This window comes from Pholcus phalangioides, unplaced genomic scaffold (genome assembly GCF_987345545.1).
Source record: "Pholcus phalangioides strain wild (caught in Gottingen) unplaced genomic scaffold, Ppha-v1.0 ptg000005l_1, whole genome shotgun sequence".
NCBI lineage: Eukaryota > Metazoa > Arthropoda > Arachnida > Araneae > Pholcidae > Pholcus > Pholcus phalangioides.
This window is the reverse complement of record NW_028301598.1, coordinates 6,313,626-6,332,516: the sequence shown is the minus strand read 5'-3', so window position 1 is coordinate 6,332,516 and position 18,891 is coordinate 6,313,626. Positions and strand designations below refer to the sequence as shown.

General features: G+C 34.1%; 1 protein-coding gene across 1 annotated transcript in view; it reads right to left on the bottom strand.

Moving 5' to 3' along the window:
- Positions 1-18,891, bottom strand: part of APC7 (anaphase-promoting complex subunit 7) — a 51,031-nt gene that overhangs the window by 31,737 nt on the left and 403 nt on the right. Inside the window, exons 2-5 of the mRNA XM_089232201.1 lie at positions 17,409-17,531; positions 953-1,030; positions 435-518; positions 141-256 (exon numbers count right to left, since the gene is read on the bottom strand). Coding sequence (XP_089088327.1) covers positions 141-256; positions 435-518; positions 953-1,030; positions 17,409-17,531 — 401 coding nt within the window. The remainder of the gene's footprint in view (positions 1-140; positions 257-434; positions 519-952; positions 1,031-17,408; positions 17,532-18,891) is intronic.

Sequence of the window (18,891 nt, the reverse complement as noted above, 5' to 3'; positions counted from 1 at the left end):
ATAGCCAGGTAGTGATTCGCATTATTTTCAATAATCCCTAATGACATAAAATGAAAAGATCCTTGAGTCATTTGCAAATCATAAACTACATATAAACTGCACAATTTATTTGGCACACAAGAAAAAGATTAACAAATTACTTCAACACTTCTTTATAGCATGTGATAGCCGATCTTTCCATTCCCTTCTGTTGGTACAATTTACCAAGAGCCATGTTTATGCGAGGTGTACGTTGCTTCCCAGGAATGCCTTCAAGCTGAAAAAAAATTTTTACTTATAAATTTCAAATTACATTTAAAAATAATCCCATCCCAAAATAGTTCTTATTTTGTGACAAAAATTATATCATACATTGAATTATATTTAAAAAAAACTGATATGGAAGTCGTTAAAAAAAAAGTGACCTAGAAATAATAAAACATACAAAAACTTACAACATTGATGGCTTGAGTGAACTGTTTGAGATTGACATGGCATAAGTGTGACTGGAACTTCACATCTACATCAGATGTCACTTCCTAAAAAAAAATTAAATACAAAATATAAACTTGAAAAGTTGAAAAAAAAAGATATTATTTAAGACACATTAAGACAAGAAACTTTCTGGATATAAGTTTGCTTGCGTCTGCCAGAAATTAAACCACAGTCCTCTTGCACTGTCCATAAGTGACTATTAAACTACAGAGACACAAACTTCTTTTTTTTTTCCCTTATGTACATAGAGCAGTATGATGTACTTCCCTCAGCTCAGCAATAAGCTCCCAAGAAGGGAGAATAAAAATTGTATGCAACGTAATCCAGAACTAATGGATAAACTAATTATGGTTTGAAAGGGTAATAAATATTAACAGAAGGAATAAGAAATGCTAACAGTTACACATAGAAAGTTCCTCAAAATTTATACATTTTATATGTATATATCTATATACTGATGTGTGTACCAACAACTTACCCCTTGGACAAAAGGCTGTGCTTTCCCTTTACTTTTTGCAAGCGATTTCTTTAGTTGCAAGGCCTTCCTGTAGTAAGACTTCAAAATAAAATAAAAAAGTTGTAAGTATTTATGCAGAGAGAATATAGGGTGTCCTATAACTGTAGTGCCAAAGTGAGAGGTGTGCTAGTACACATCAGACGAAAAAATTTTCCAATGGAAGCCCAGGGTTACAACCCACTCATTCAAGGTACATGTGCATTACCCCACTTCAGAAGTCACCAAAATGTGGCAGTCTTGCTGACATAATGAGGAGTGACCACAAAATTCCTTAATTTAGTCAAAGGCAATTACAGAGGAAAAAGAAACTGTTTCTCTCCAATGGTTTTATATGCATGTGATAAAAATTTTTCAGGATCACTTTACCCCCCCCCCCCCCTTTTCCGGCACTAGTGACTTAAATTCCATGCTAACATGCACTGAACATGAAAGCCATTTATGACCAAAAGTTCCATTGAAAAATTTTTTTGTCTTGACGTGTAGTATCATAGCTTTATTTCTAATGGTAGAGCTCTGAGACACCCTGTATTTATCAATGGTATGTTAACACATTCCCATCCGGCTATTTTTCCTAAAACTTCCAAATAAATGGGGGTATTTTAGTGATATAAAGATATTTCTACATATCTGCATTGAAACTGTGATAATTATTTTTGTAATTAGTATATTTTATCAAAATTTTCGCTCATATATATAATGTAAATACAGTCGGCCCTCTGTATTCATGGTTTCTAAATATGCTTTTTTTTTCAGTTTTCTAGAAAACACCCTTTGCGCACAGTGCTAATTCTTGTATCAAACATAAATATAAATTGTCTGAGTTTAATAAATGTTTTATAAACCCCTCCTAAAGGTTTTTGTAGTGCTTCTGCAAATGCTTATAAAAAGACTAATTTTAATGTTTCTGAAAGTAAAAAACTTGAGAGAAAATTTTAAAATACTGACAATGGTTTGCTTGATTGTGGCGGTTCTCCATTAATACATCATCAATATATCTATAGTCATATATATCAAGAAAAAAGAACTTAAGATTCTATCAGTCATTGCTGTAGCTATACCTGCTAATACAGTCGATCCTGCTTATAACGTTTTCCAAAAACTGCAACTAAAAAACATTATAAGTGGGAAAACGTTTTTTAAGCACGAGATGCCTATAAGAATTGTAAGACATAGTTTTTCACCGACCATAGTTTTTTTATGCAGTTTTTTTATTTTATTTATTAGCAAACATTACGGTACATATAGAGATTTAATAGGAAGAAATTATGCATTTGTTATTCCATTAAATATTAACGTCCATTATACAGAATGTAGTTTGCACAGGAAAAAAAGGAAAGAAATGATATTTTGATATTGATGTACAATGCATCTTTGAACCTAATATGGTATTTAACGTGCTGGGAGGTAAATTGAATTTTTTTTTTGTTGTAACTCTCGAAAGCACATGATTATCATCTACAATTCAATTTTATTCATCACATCAACAAACTTACATTGCACAAAACAGAGAAAATCCATCCAAGAGAACGTTGTCGATTGATACTGGTGGAGATGATCATTATTGAGTTAATTTTCAAACATGAATAGTAGATAATAATAAACTAATCATAATTTTTAAAAATAATTAAACAAAACAATGAAAAAATGCAAAACAGAGAAATTATCTATGAATATGACATACATACACACACATATACACAGGCACAAAATATTACATTGATTTAAATTAAGATGAGCCATTTGTTTTATTCATATAAATAAAATAAATTGTAAATGAAGCAAATAATTAGTATTAAAATAAATAATGGCAACAGTGGAAGGTGCGATTCTGAAATTTTTGAGTGGTGGGGTAGTGTTTTTCTTTCTTTATTTTTTTTTTTGCGAGAGCTCAATTGAAATAGGGAAAAAATATATTGCATATTAAAATAGTTTTCAATATCATTTATAGAGAGCAAACATTGTTTGAGACGTTTTTTTAATACAAATATTGAAGTGCAGTGGAGAATGTCAGATGGCAGATTGTTGTAAAATTTCGGAACAAGAAATGTGAAATGATTTCTCTTCACTGCTTTATGAATAAATGGTATAGATAACGTATTGCTAAATCGACTCGATGTAGATGAAGTATTAAAAGGCAGATCGAGTTTATTTTTATTTAGAAGGACTATCGATTTGTGAAAATACAGATAACATAGTGGTAGTATATTTAGGAGGAGAAAAAGTTTGTATGAGAGAGTAGAATAATCGTTATTAAGTGCTCTAATTATTATTTTTTGTATTTGAATAATAGGGCGTAATGTGCTTATGTAATTGCTTCCCCATACAGTCAGGCCATATAATAGATGTGAATGAATACCGGCATAATAAAATGACAATAGGAAAGATCTATTTACATATTGCTTAAGGTAATAGAATTTTTATAAGGTGTATCGAAGTTTTGATTGTATGTGTTTTATGTGTGTTTTCCATTTTATATTTTTATCTATATGTACACCAAGACACTTTAATGGAGATACTTGTTCTAAAGATGAGCATGTGCACAAAAAGTTATATGGGCAGTTTCGGCTATGAAAAACCATATTGTATCTAATATCTATATTGTTATGCAAAGAAAAACCCATAAATTTTGTCTTAATTACATTAATTTCTAGATTATTTGCAGAAAACCAGTTGCGAACTATAATTAAGTAATGATTTATGGTGTTCAATAAAGATTGATGATCTATTTTACAAATAATGATGATCTACATTACAAATTCCAGAATTTTTATTTAATCCCCTACACTTAGAGATTTTCTTTTTAACTTGCTCTGAGGCATTCTGACTTGAACTCTGCTCGGCAAAATCTAACGCTATTACTTCTTTATTTTCCGAAATATCAAAGGTCATGAAAGCATCTTTTATTGGCTGTGTGTGTGTGTGTTCCCCTGAAGAATTAAATTCCAAGAAGTTCAGTTGGGAAATCCGATTTTTCTCATCTGAAAAAGTCACCTTCAAATGCTACTTGATACTGGCATGTGAAAATTTGTCAAGTTGTTTATGTTTTGTGTCCATCTCACTCTTTTCCGGCTTCATTTTATATCAATAGATTCAGAGTTGTATGAGAAGACCCACCGTTTCATTCCTTTGTTATATGCAGTCGCTATAACACCACTATGAGAAGATTCATTCTTTGGAAGAAGTAATTTTTTGTGGAAATGGTCTAATGCGACAAATTTGAATAAGACTGCAAAGGAAAAAAAATTAACCTCTTCTGAGCACTTTTTCTAGTTCTTATCAGTTAGTCTTCCTATTCAGTGGCATAACTTCAATCACACTGGTGTATGTGAACAGTGGTAAGGGCAGTTTATGCTCTGCACACTGTTGTTAGACAAAGTGAGAGAAAAAGAAAAATATATTGTTATGATCTGTAGGCGATAGATATCACGATTTGATCGATTGCTCTCAGAAATATCGAAATCGGTTTCGGTTAAACGGAAAAAGGTCAGATTGGCGGAGGGCTATAAGAACATTCTAGAAAGCCCCGCCCTTCCGGAGAATGGTTCAACCCCCCCTCCAGACAGACCGTACGGTGCCGCCGCCGACTAGGAAACTGTAAGATAGAATTTTGTGGAATGTTCTTTTTCTCGAAGTTTCTCCGGGGTTATAAATAGTGCGGCGCTCACAAGATGGCAGGCTAAAAGAGACTCGAATAGAGAGATTCGATGAACAGTCAGTTGTGTTTAAACTTTACGAGAAAGTTGTAAGCTCTCTGATTAGCTTGTAAATACGTGTAAATTGCTGTTCTGTAAATAAATCTGTGTTTGTCCGTCGAACCGCTTCTTGTTTTGCAACCTCGAAGTCTTGTGGAAAATTATCCGGAAAAATATATATTAAAATTATCATGCCTAACCCTTGAAAAAAAGAAAGAAACATACTTTGAATTGATTCTTTATGCCGAAAAATTAACCGGCTTTCAAAGAACCATAAAAGAATAGTCCCACCTCTAGTTTTCACGTAATAGTTAATCGCTAGCACACAAATAACCTTTGACCTTTGAAGACCGGACACACCCCGCTTCCCATCTCATAGAGATATCGAAGCGTTCCCGAAGGGTGGGTGTATTCGGAAAGTTTTATTATAAAAACAAAACATTGTTGCCTCATACGAAGGCAACCAAAAAAAAAAAAAAAATATATATATATATATATATATATATGAAGACGATCGTCAATCTAAAACACACAAATAACCACCATTTGTGTTTCTTTACCTGTGAAAAAGGTGAAAAAGTAAGCTGTTTTCAAGGGAGGCAAAAGCCTGATGTGAATTTTTCAAACACTGTAAGCAGGAATAGCAAAAAGTTCAAACGTTGTATCTGGGAAAAGTTTACATTATCAATATAGGAAAAATGTTAAATTCTCAAAAAAATTACTCGTACTAAGAGGGAAAAATATAAGCGGGATCGACTGTATATAGCCCTGGAATCCACATGTCTCTCATGTAAAAATAACTGTTATATGGAAGTTATATATCTTAAAAACTTAATTTTTAATTATCAATTAAGAATGCTAAGTTTTTAATTTAGATTTACAATACATTTAACTTTTTTTTTGAAAAAATTAATTTTTTATCGAGTGTAATATTAACGTCCTTGAATTTTAGAATTTTGCCTGGAAAAGTGCTTGAAAAGTCCTTGAATTTTTTTAACTTGAAAGAGTATGAACCATGAAAGCTCAGCAGAGATCCAATAGGAATGTCTTGAAGCTCTCACGGTTTGATAAAATTGCGACCCAAGTGCTCAAACCTATGTTTAGAGTACACTTCACAATCACAAAGAAAGTGAGTAAATTTTTTCCCTTATATAAACAATCTCTACAGGTTGAGTCACTACTAACTCCTATGGCATTAAGATGCCTTTCAAGATTAGTACTGCATAACTTGCATATTATAACTGTCTTTATTAAATCTGCAAGCATTGAAGGCAATGAAGTCATATATATATTTCCCCATACTTTTAATGAACAAGAGAAGAGCCCCCCCCCCCCTCCTTTTGGACTACAAAGACATTTATGGATTTGTTTAAAAATTGTTTCCTTCCAGATGTCAGAAGGTGCCTTGACCCCAAAGACATGCTTCAAAGTTCTTCGGATACTGCAGAGCTTCCACTCAAAAAATTAGAAAGAGTAGGACAGGGGGAGGGTACTCCCTTAGACAACATAATCATAGCATAATAAAAAAAATCCCTAAAAATGTTTTCATTATTTCAGTATCCTGTAAAATTGACTCGAGCCAAAGAAAAATGAATGACTTGGTAACAAAAATGATTTTGGGAAAAACGGTGCACTAGCAACCACAGACAGACAGACATGACCAATAACTAACAACCACAGATAATTCTTTTCTGCTCTCCTTGCAATATATATTACATTCTTTTTTGGAGTCTTCCACAGTCCAGTCTGTCAACTCTCTTCGACAATACAGCAAAATATGAAGATATATAAGTTTTTTTGAAAATGATGCTCTTTCGAGACCACTTCCAACAGCACAGTGCTGAATATGTAAATTACAAGTTCCGATATAAATAAGTCAAGGTGGACCAGAGAGTTTTACTGCATTGTCCATCCCTTTTTTAAAAGGATTTGTTAAAATTTTAGTGCTCAATGCCAGTGTAATCTTTTTGGACAAATGAAACACTTTCATTTCTAGCTCTTTGCCGAGCATTGCAAATATTGTTTATGACTCTGCATGCCCCAAAATTACAGAAGACAATTGAATGTTATTGGGTATCACATCCAAGGGTGTAAAGTTATTGAAAATGTTGGGGGCTCAAGCCCCATACAATGGAACCTTGCTTATTCGCTGCGTCGTATAAACGAGGTTTTTAAGCATGCCGCAGAACAGTCGGGTCAAAACGTCGTATAAATGTAAAAATCTCATAACTGAAACATCATTGAAAATTACCCTTACCCTACTCTTCTGCAAAAATTTCCCTCAGAAAATTAAAAATTATTGTAATTCAAACCATATTTCATGAAATTGAAGTCAAGAAAAAATTATATTACGAAAAAATTACTCGAAATACAACACTAAGATTGACATAACACTGCTGTTTCATAAACCTCAAGCACTCTTATGATGTTCCTTTCAAGATTTGAAATACAAAAATGCGTTATTTATGAACTTGAACAAAAAATTTGTCTGTGTTGTTCGATTTCTATATCCTAGCAAAAAGTCAATAAAACATCGAGTTCAGCTCTTTTGAAAAAAATCAGTTCTGTTTTAAAGAACTGTTTTTGCAGGAATCTACGGTCAACAATCAACCTCCTATATCAGTCAGTTCATTTCGGAACTTGCAACAGATATTGTTGGATGTCACTGTGATTTAATTTTATTAAAGGTTGTCATAACATCCTTATATTAAAATTCACAATAGCATGCTTAACTCTTACATGCACTTCGAAATACTGCAATAAAATAAATTTCAACGATTATTTACAATGATACTGAATTCTAATGTTACTTACAATAACTATAAATTTTTACCATAGAGCCTACAATAGAATTAAACTCTTACGATATCCCACTATGGCACTGAATTTTAACGATATCCTACAATACATTACAATAAGTTCTTGATTTTTCTAATTTTTTGCTTTCTCAAACTAGTACCAAGTTCTTACGCTATCCTACAGTAGCAGTAAAAATTCCCACTCTTTTTATAACAATGTAAAATTCTTAGATTCTTACGATAACAGTAAAATTGTTGGTTATGTCTTGCCCGAACTTTTATGCAATTTATCTCATCTCACCAGAGTCATTCATACCCAATACAGTCAGACCTTGGAATAACGTCACATCCGGGGAACGAGTAAAAATGACTTCATATAAAAGGGCTGGAGAAGTGAGAGATTCCATTTTCGCTGCCAATATATCATTCACCTACGAATTTAATAGGAAATAGGCCTACTGACATAAATTCTTATTTTATTGTGTGTGGCATAATTCCCAATCACTTTGTACCCAATTATTTCTCTTGTTTTAAGTTATTAAAATTTAAAACTTTCTAAAACTATCATTATAAAATACTAATTTTTTTTTTTAAGCAAATGTAAACTGTGTAACATCAATTACCAAAGAAAATATGACACAATTTTTGTCTTAGGGATGAAGTGAGTTAAAAATCTCAAAAATCTATTGTAGATATGAGAATATATAGCATAAACATGTGTGAATGAACCGATTGAGATAAAATAAATTACATTTAAAACAAAGCAGATGTTTTTGATCAATGAAACTTTCTCTTCACAAACTCATTCACTAACATTTCTGTTTTTGAATCATCTGCATATTCTTTGTGTGTGTTTGAGATAGCAATATGATTTTGCCCCATTGTTGTGCGTAAAAACGTTTTCAACCGTCTCAAAAGACTGAAACTTCTCTCAGATGTACAGCTAGTAGCTGGCACAACATAAAAAATTTTAACTAAATTCATGACTTCCGTCAGCATCTCAGAAGCTGCTTTATTCTCTAGAAGATAATCTTTCAGTTTGCTCATGTTTTCTATCTTCACACTTTTTTGCTTCAAAATATCTCGAAGCATTGAACAATGCAAATACAGTCGTTCAATGTCTATGTCTTTGCTGCAGAAGTCTTGAAAAGCACTTTTGAGCTCCATATCTCGCTTTGTCGAATTCAGGAACTTTACTACTTCTTCTATTTTTCTTATTTTTGAGAAAGCTGGGCACCCACTGAATCAATTATTTAATGCACCGAGAATGCCATCAATAATTTCATAATAGATTTTTCTGAAATAATCCTCAGTACTTTGGAACATGTGGGTGTTGAGATGATCATTAATTTTACAAGGAATTTTTCGGATCCGAGGAAGTTTAGGTTTGTCCAAGGAGAGATCTTTTGCTTCTTTTTTACTTCCTCTCAGAACTGTGCAAAATTTTCATTGCTTCTTCCTTCAATCAACATGAGGCACAACATTTCGATCTGGCTTTCCACATTTCGCAAGGAAGTTGATGGGACCTGAACTGATTTGTTTACTTCTTCTGTTGGCCCCAATATTTTGACGATAGCTTTCCGAGCGAAATAAAAATCAAAACGCTCAAGCTGCGTTAAGAACCCGAGGCATTTACTGGTGCACAAAGGCTTACTCAATTTATCATTTGATGCATGCTCCAAGAAATCCATTATTTCAGTGTAATTTTTTATTATGCTAATTACACTGCTTACACGCATACACCATCTTGTTGGGCAAAGAGGGCATAAATCGGTGCTTTCATTTTTTTTTGAAGTTGTGAAATAAAGCTACACAGGCTGGCGATTCTTTCACAAAGTTCACCAATTCTTTGACAGTGTTCATCATGTCTCTTACAACAGAAATTTCCTGCATAACGTCCTGCACAGTCAAATTCAGCCGATGGGCTGAGCAACGAACGAACAAAGCCCGTGGCTCTTGCTGCTTAATTCGTTTTTGTACACCCATGTGTACAACAGTGGCCACGGCAATTCTTCATAGATAGGCATACTCTTATTAATTTGTACTTAATCAGATTATATAAAGAATCGGCTGTGGTAGTTACTGTAGAATAAAAACCGATAAATGTTTTGTGCACTTTTAAATTATCATCAACATTGCAAATGCATATGCTGACCTGCTCTTGGTTGGACATGTCTGTTGTTTCGTCCAAAACCAAAGCAAAATGAACAGATTTTTGAATGTCGTTAACTGCATTTCGCAACACTTGATGAGCCATAATTTCCAGAATTTTGTTCTGAATCGTGGGAAAAATCAATTTATACTTCTTTGCTATGCTCAACCACTTCAACAATGGCTATGATTCTTTTGAACAAAGTAACAACAAAAGTCTTAAATTTGAGTCTTCATCTTCATGGCCACAAATAGCAATTTCTTGCCTTGCCAGAGGAGACTTGCAAAAATAGCATTGAGGGCATCTCTCGCCACAATCATTTGTTTTTTTATATCATATATCTGTTTTTCGATATCGATAGATTGTTGTAGGTACTCGCTCTTTTCTACAGACTCGTGGTGACATTCCGAATTTCTCTAACGCGTGTCTCCATTTGCGGAAACTATCTGATATAAAGGTATCTTTCTTTCTTGAGCATTTCAAAACGTTCAGTTCTGAACATCGCTGACAAAATGAACAAAATACCTTGTCGACTTCAGGTTCGTAAACAAGCCACGGATGTTTATTCTTCCATGAATTCTGGAATTTCCTTCCTTTTTCCAAGAACTTCTTTTCCTCAGAAATCATGGATTCGGATTTTTCAGCAGCAGACGTGGAGCTACTTTCAGCTTTGCTTTCTACAGATTTCAACCTCGGACGCTTAAAGATATATTTATCCATTGGAACATTCGAAAACGAACTCTATAAAGATTTTTAAAAAAATGGTATTACAAATTAAATAACTTCAACATTTTTTGAAAAGTCTAGAAACGCTTAACCTTTTCTTTTTAATGCTAAAACATATTATATCTGTTTTATTTAGCCATTATATCTGTTTTATTTAGCCATTATATCTGTTTTATTTAGCCATTATATCTGTGTTATAAAGCCGAGTCCAGACTAACCGATCAAGATTCGAACCCAGACGTGCACAGCCGCAGACTAGTGCGCTAACTACTTAATTGCCAGATGGTATATATATAAGTGCCAAAGAATTAAAGATATCCATTGATTATTTACAGCTAAAATTTGACCAAAAAAAGAGGATTTTAGTGTAACATTACCATTGGGCACCCCGTGGAGATCGTCCTTATTCTAGTCATTGTTTATATATTTTGGGTTGTTTTACCTTTTTGTCTCCTGGATCAAGTGGCAGTATTGTGTGTCTGTCGATCGGCCAATTTGTTATGTTTGGTTGCCAGATTTAATATTATAATGATTACAATATTTCCTTTTCTCTCATGAAACCATGTAAATTAGATACAAGCTAACGGCGCACCTTCGACCTTGTGATTGGCTCTTTCGTGAGGCATTATAGGGAAAGCTCCCATATAAAAACCAGATAGAGATGTGCTTCACTACGAACGATTCTACTACTTCCGACTTGTCTTAATCAGTAAGGCGTCACACCCTGTTGAGGAGTGAGCTAGATCGTCTCTCAAATACAATGAGTTAAAATGATAGAAGTGTGCCTTGGGCACCTCGCCCGTCTCATCGCTTGACTTCATGAGAGGATTCAACGTCGTCGTGATCCTGTGTATTGGTTAGTGGCCAGACCGGCTACCCGTGGACTTTCACCTCCAGTTCCATGCGCAGCGACTGACCTGTGATCTCAACGTGTGTTTGAAGACACCAAAAGTCTGAAGCTGGTGCCGGGGAGTCTTTGGCTGTGAGGTAGACACCTGGGAGTGTCTATCGGACGATGTGAACTAACACGTGAAAACCTGGACATGGCGGTGGGATCGATCCCTTTTATTGTTTCGTTGTAATATTGAGAGAAAAGTCTGTGATAATTGTTGAAAAAATTTTACATTTATAGCTAATATATAATTGAATAAATGTTTATAGTTTAATTAAAATCTTGTTTTTTTCATTGTTGTCATTCATTCAATGGTTACTGGGGGGGGGGAATGTTAAAGAACCGGGAAATGCAAGGCGAAGGTTGAATTACACAGGAAAAAGAAAACGAAGTGATTACGAATCGGAAGTGAGGCTTTTCAAGATCAAAACATTCTCACAATTGTCAAGATCAGCAACCTGAAATTGCAATTCCTGAAATGTGATATTATTGATTAGGTGGGAAAAAAAGGTAAATAAAATACTCGGTTCCTACAGGAAAGGTGATGCGAGTGAAGTACTCTGCATACCTCCTAACTCCCCACCTAGCATTCCGCGGCTTAATCAGGTGTTATGAAAACATTTATGCTTGCTATACACATTACTGAATGATTAAAATTGTGCAGGCAATCGAGGAAAATGAGAATACAAGAAACGTCTTAATGTCATGGATGAATTTCACCAGTGCCATTATTGGCCCACCAAAATTATCGCTTTACTGTAACAAATTTACTGAGGATATAAATTATTGAAATTAAGAGACAGCTAAAAAACATTTTTTTTTCAGGAAACATTTCAGAGAATAACTGGACATCCACTTTCTACTTTTGCCACACAAAGCAGATACGAACGAGATGCCTAAAAAGCAAAAGTTTATGGCTTGGGTTATCTGTTGTGACCACTGGAACCTAACCCCCACGAATACCAAGGGACAACTGTATATGCACTAACAAAGGCAAGAATGTAAAACTAGAAATATATAATCTTGTTATCTAAGAATTTATCAGGAAAGCCCATGCGTATCCCAAAACGAGAGACAACTCTAATTATTTTTTCAAAAAAAAAGAAGAGAATTTTTGTTTCTCTTTCATTTCTTTCATTTTCAAAAAGGTCTCTTCGTGTTCTCCTAAGGAATTTTTCCTCTTTTCCAAGGCTTAGTTCATCCTGAACTGGAGTATGCTGTAAGGTTTTGGAGACCATACCACCTGCAGAGGGACATAGACTTGCATGAGTTATGAAGGGAGACTTCAATTTTTGAATATGTTTACATTGGATGAATGCAAGTGTCAGGGAGATATGATCGAAGTGTTCAAAATTTTCAACGGGATGGATAGGATGGACCATGAATTATAAGTACACCGTCAATCGACTGCTTTTACAAGGGGACACCAGTATCGATTGGTGAGGGACAATGCGAGGTTATGGTGTCGCAGGGAATTTTTCTCTAATAGGGTTGTTAATAAATGGAATAGCTTACCCCCGGAGGAAGTAAATTGTAACACAATTGACACATTTAAAAAGAAATACGATAAACATGTTGGGGTAAATCGAGAAGCTATCCATATTTAGAATAAGACAACCATAAGTATTCTTTAAGGGCATTGTACAATATTTTTATCTTGTATATATACTTTTTCTAGTTTTCGTAATTGCCTTTTTTCATTAGGGTTGTTGTAATTTTGAAGTATATGGCATCTATATTTGTTATGGGCAACTTTTTCTCAGCCACCTCATTGGGCATTTTGCCTGTTGTGGCGTTATATTTGATAGGAATGTGTTAAAAATAGTTATCTGAATCACGAGGAAAGCACTCAAGTTTCTGTGTAAAACCTGTCTATAACTTTGTGTTGATATAAATTATAAATTGATAATAATTTTTTAACAAAATTGTGTGAATTCCCCGATTCCTCCCACCTAAACAGCAGTGAAGTTATCAATACATCTCCAATTACATGGGATATTGAGTTAAAAAAAAAAACATTAGTACAGTGAAGCCTACCAATACAGTCACCTAAGAACAACATTAACCTTTGAACAACATCCACATTTTCTTAAAACTGAATGCATCATATTGTATTAACATTAAGGTGAACCTCAGAACAAGGATTTCCAAATAACAGTCACTTTTAAACATGAAAGTGAAAGAAAAGTGATGCATATCATAAGAAAAACTTTGCCAAACTTCAAAAACTTTCAAAATTTGCTCCAAGGGGTTTTTTCCCTTGAACCCTACGAACATAGAAAATAATAGGTTCTTCCCTACGTTAATGGTTTTTAAAAAGGGGTCCGTGTACGCTGGGTTTCAGAAGTAGTTTTAGCAGACACAAAAGAGACATTTTAGAAAAGAACAAAGCAGCGATAAGGATAATATAGCAAGCGGATATGTCATATAGCTCAGGGAGTCCTTGGTCCCCATCTTGTTCCACCAAGGGTGCTTTTGAAAGCACCATTGAAAATACTGCCATAGGCCAATTCCCAGACTTGAAAAATCTGTAAGTTTATCACGTTTTTTCGATGCAAAATATTTGATCACATCTCGTAAAAATGAAAGGGAAAACTTAAGATTGCATATGATGACCATATGCCCTGTTTTCCCGGGATGTTCCAATATTTTTCGCCATACAAATTTTTTTCAATAAAATTGTTATCCTATTTTTGCCAAAGCTTACTTGAATTTTTTAATAATCCACTGAAATCGAGGATTTATAATTATTTTGCCAACTCATAAAAGGAAATTATGACTATAAATATGAATATTGTATCTCACATATTTGTTATAATTAAAGTTATTTTTGTATTCATTTTAATCCACAGTGATTTGAAGTAGCACTTTGTTTCTTGCCATTGGGAATTATTGCTATAATTGGCAAATTTACCTACTTTTGGCATCATATTTGGCAACAATTTCCGATTTTCCTGCACTTGAAATCCTAAACGATTCCCCATATTTTTCCCTTGAAAACATGGTCAGCCTGGGATTGCAAGGACTGAAAGAGTACTTTCTTTACGGATTTTCCAATCAAGAGAAGCACAATTTAAGGATTTTTCCATAAAGAGATAAAAAATCAAAAGGCTTCCATGTAAATCGGAAGCATTGGCACCTATGTACTGCTCTAGATAACAATAAAAAATGGCAAATTTTCCCAGAACATGCATCTGATCTCTTAAAAGATCCATGTCTGCGGGTACAACGATCAAAGCACAATACAGTCGACGCTCGTTATAACCATGCTTCTATTATAACGGCTGTTACGACAGGTCCCAAATTTTTTCATATTTCCGCCATGTTATTTTTTATATGACGAGCGGTAATTATGATTCAAACCATTACAATGACCAACTTCAACTCAGACTCCAGTTTTTTTTTGCAAAGAAATGGAAAAATCTGCAATTAAGTGTGTTTGACCTTGACCTTACATGCTTGCAGAAGTACATATGTATAAAGTGTTGTCATTTCTATGGAAAACCCTGTAGTTAAGTAGCACCCCCCGTCCCACTGGAAACGGTGTGAGTCGACTGAATGATGTGGATATTCCAGCACCCTCACTTACTATTCTGTTTTATTTGCTTACATTGCGGCTCACTCCCACTTCTCACGTGGTTGATTTTTTTGCAATTTTTACTTAATTTCTATATTTAAGAATATACGGTTACTGAACTTACTTTTTCATTCTGAAATTGTTCATTCGAAATGGCTGTCTTAAATAAACAGACAGCTTATCTTTACTGTATTGCCCTGCATTGGCCAGCATTCTGCAAAAAAACGAGGGACAATAGCTGCCAGGAAATTCTAATCATAGATTCTGGGAAATTCTCAAATATTTTTGTTATAGAAATTCATTGAAACCTCTGTATGCATAATGTGATCCTTACTGAACATTGCTTTCCCCAGCATGCCGGAATAAACCAGACCCAACATTCAAAAATCGAGTGTCCCGCCAGCTAATGGGGGGGACGGGGGACGGTAAGTCTCACATTGAAAATTTTGATGGAAGTTGACTAGATATTGATGTCGAAAACCAAAACAGCAGAATCATTGAAACAATATACGTATAAACATGTGGTAACAAAGAGTGCTTTGTTCAACATATTTAAAAACAGTGATTCAAAGATGAAAGAAGGGTTGAGGTTTCCCTTTTTCATGTAGTTGATCATGGGAAGGGAAAATCTAACTGTTCAAAAAAACAAAGAAACTAAATTTTAAGATTTTTTTTAAAACATTCAATATAACGACCTTGAAATATAATGTCTATTTCCCGTGGAATGAAGGGGACATTATGACAAGCATAGACTGTATTACACACATTTCTTCATGAAATTGTCACTTTTTTTTTGCTAAAACTAGTTGCATTTTACATCTAGAATTCCATAATTCCTCCAATGAAATTAACAATAGAAAAGTGTCCAGTCACAAGTTAATGATCTTCACGCAAAATGATCCTCAAAACAAAACAAGTCGTGCGTAAAAACATGCTTCATCCAATTAATTACAAAATGGATTGTTATAATTTTACATGTAATCAAAAACTTCGATTTTTTTTTTGTAAAACTGAACTTAGCATCAGTAACCTTCTAATAACAGTCATATTTTCTCGATCCGATTAGTGACCATTTTTGGAAGGTTTTAGTGTTTCCACTTTGTTTTAAAAAAGTGTTTTTTGGGGAAAGGGAGGTATTTTTGTTACGAAAAATGTTTTTGTACTTGTTGGTTAACAGGGCATTTACCAATTGGCAATAAAAAAACAGTGAAAGTTGATGCGGGAGTGTTTTGATAGTAAAAAAAGTTACAGCACAAGCATGAATAACAGGGCTGTGCTCAAATCACAAAAAATCTAGGCAACAGCAGAACAATTTTTTAGGTGCTGAAAAAAAACTGTTTCACACGAAAAAAAAAATCCAAAATAATGCTTCTTTTGATTTTTTCAGGGCATAGTAACCTGGCGCCAATGATTTGTTCAGCTCTGATGAATAGGAATGCTAGGATACCTCTAAAAGCATTCTTAATCCTAATAAGGGGCCAGTTACTCCTTTTAAAACACATCATACATAACAATACTCACTGAATTCAAATTAAACAACAATTTGTGATACACAGTGTCAGAGATCTGTAACGATTTTGTTTTGTAAGGTCCTGTTTCTGTGAAAATTTTCCTTATTTTTGTGAAAAGGGTTATCAATTTTGAGAAAAATAAGTAATTTTGTGGGAAGCGAAGTAATCTAGTTCACAAAGAAATCTATCACAAAAGAAATAAAATTCCAAATTTATGGTTTCCTCAATTTTTATTTTGTGAAGGGTCCATTTTCCAGATCCAGAATTTTGCAAAGGGTCCAGTTTTTAGATATGGATTTTTGTGAAGGGTCTGGAAATCAGACCCAAATTTCGGCTGGACAGACCCCCGAGAGTGCAACCTACCAGCACACACTGCATTTTACTGATGAACAGTTGATCCTAGAGGCATACTTCCAATTATAAAAAGTATCCAAATAATGTGTTGAACTCAAATATAATGTGTATGGAGAAATATGTTCATGTAGAACTCAGAGGTTGCAAGGGGTTGTATGGTTATTAAAATGAAATAATCAACTTTTTAAAAGTATACACTGTCCTAGAAAACCAATTTCGATTCGAAAGTTGTTGCCTTGTCTTTTTAAGGCCAATAAAAAACAAATTCCATGTTTCTAAGTGCAATATTCACTGAGATATTGGAATTCGAAAAAGAAAGGTTTGGAAAAAAAGAAATCAGGGAAGAAGCGTTGAACGTTAGTTGCTGTTTTATCCTAACTTTCCTCCTATTTAAATATCTCTGCAAATATTGCACTTAGAAACATGGATTTTTTTTTTTGTTGGGCTCAGGAGAAACAGGGCAACAACTTTTTAATTGTGTTTTTGAGGATAACGTGCCTGTATAAGAAGTTAATTTTTTTATTTTGATAACTACACAAGCTCTTGCAACGTGAATGATGTATCCAATTTCTACATATTATTTTGATACTTTTGGAAGTATGATTTTTAGATTAACTGTTGGCAGGTAAAATGCGGCAAGAAGAATTAAGTAATCACCTCCTTTTTTTGAATATAGATAGAGTAAGTTAAAAACTAAACAAACATATTTACTAACTTCAGCTTTCTTATAATCTTTGGAATGGAAAAGCGAATCTGCATAAAACACATATGTTTGGTATTTCGCTTGGAAAGTAAGAACCTCTGGGCTGTTTTCGCTGACAGTCAATATCATACTAGCCTGAGGGAAAAAACATTCATCAGAAAAAATGCATCAAACGAAATTCAATGAAAGCATCAATACAGTAGAAACTTTTAAACCCCTATGGCAGTCTGAATTTTGCAATTATCCAGATCTAATATGAAACAAAATTAATGTTAACTTAACGAATCTTTATTTGCTGAAGGGGTTTGAAGTCCTTTTTAGTTTTTATTTTCAATAGACCAAAAATAGATTTTTATCATTATTCAATAACAGACAGAGTTCATGTGAGATACATGCAACAACGGAAAAAAAATCCACAAAGGACACAAAAATTACCACGAGCAAGTGAGTGAATGAAAGAAAAAGAGTGAGTGAATGCCCAAGTCATTGAGCAATTGAGAAGATAAATGAGTGTGTGGGTACATGGGAGAATGTGTCAGACCAATGACAGAGTGGGTGATCTGGTGTGACAGCCGTTATCTCTATTATATTTTTTTCTGTATTAAATATTTTGAATTTAAATATTTAATTCACTCAAGCATAAAGAATATCTGCTTACATATATATATTGGCAGGGCCGTCTAAAGAGCATCTTGGGCCCCCGGGCCAATTGATTTTTCTGTTAAAATTCAACTACTTGTCATTTTTCTGAGGCTCCCGGGCCATGCGCTAAGGAGGCACTGAATACTGTTATGCTTGCACAAACGTGGGTCTTTAGCAAGCATGCATTATCAAATTTGTTAAAGCCACTTCTACAATCATGATGCTTGAGCAAATTTATCTCTCACTCATTTAAGTGAGTGATCAAGTGAGCAAATGACTGAGCAAGTGAGTGAATGTGCAAATGAAACAGTGAGTGAGTAAATGAGTTAAAAAGTGAGCAAACAAACAAGTTAGCAAGTGAGCGAATAAGCAAGTGAAGGAGTAAGTCAGTGACCATATAAGCAAAAGAAAGTGTTAACGAGTAAGTGAGTAATAAAGTGAGCACATGAGTGAGAGTGAATGAGCAAGTCATTGAGCAAATGAGCAAATCATTGTCGGAGTGAGCAAATGAGTGAATGAAAGAATGGGTAAGTGGAGCAAATGAGCGAGAAAGAGTGAGTGTATGACCAAATGAGCATATATGTAAGTCAGTGAGCAATTGTGAAAATAGGTGCGTGTGTGTGAATGAACGTGTAAGAGACCGAGTGGGCAATCTGGCGAGAGACATTATATCTCGTCTTTTTTTCTGTATTAACAATTCCGAATTAATAAAATTTAATTCACTCAAGCATGAAGAATACCCGCATACATATATACATGGTTATGTTTGCACAAAGGCGGGGTCTAAGCAAGCATTAATTACCAAATTCGCTCAAGCCAATTGTACAATCACGATGCTTATGCATTATTTCTC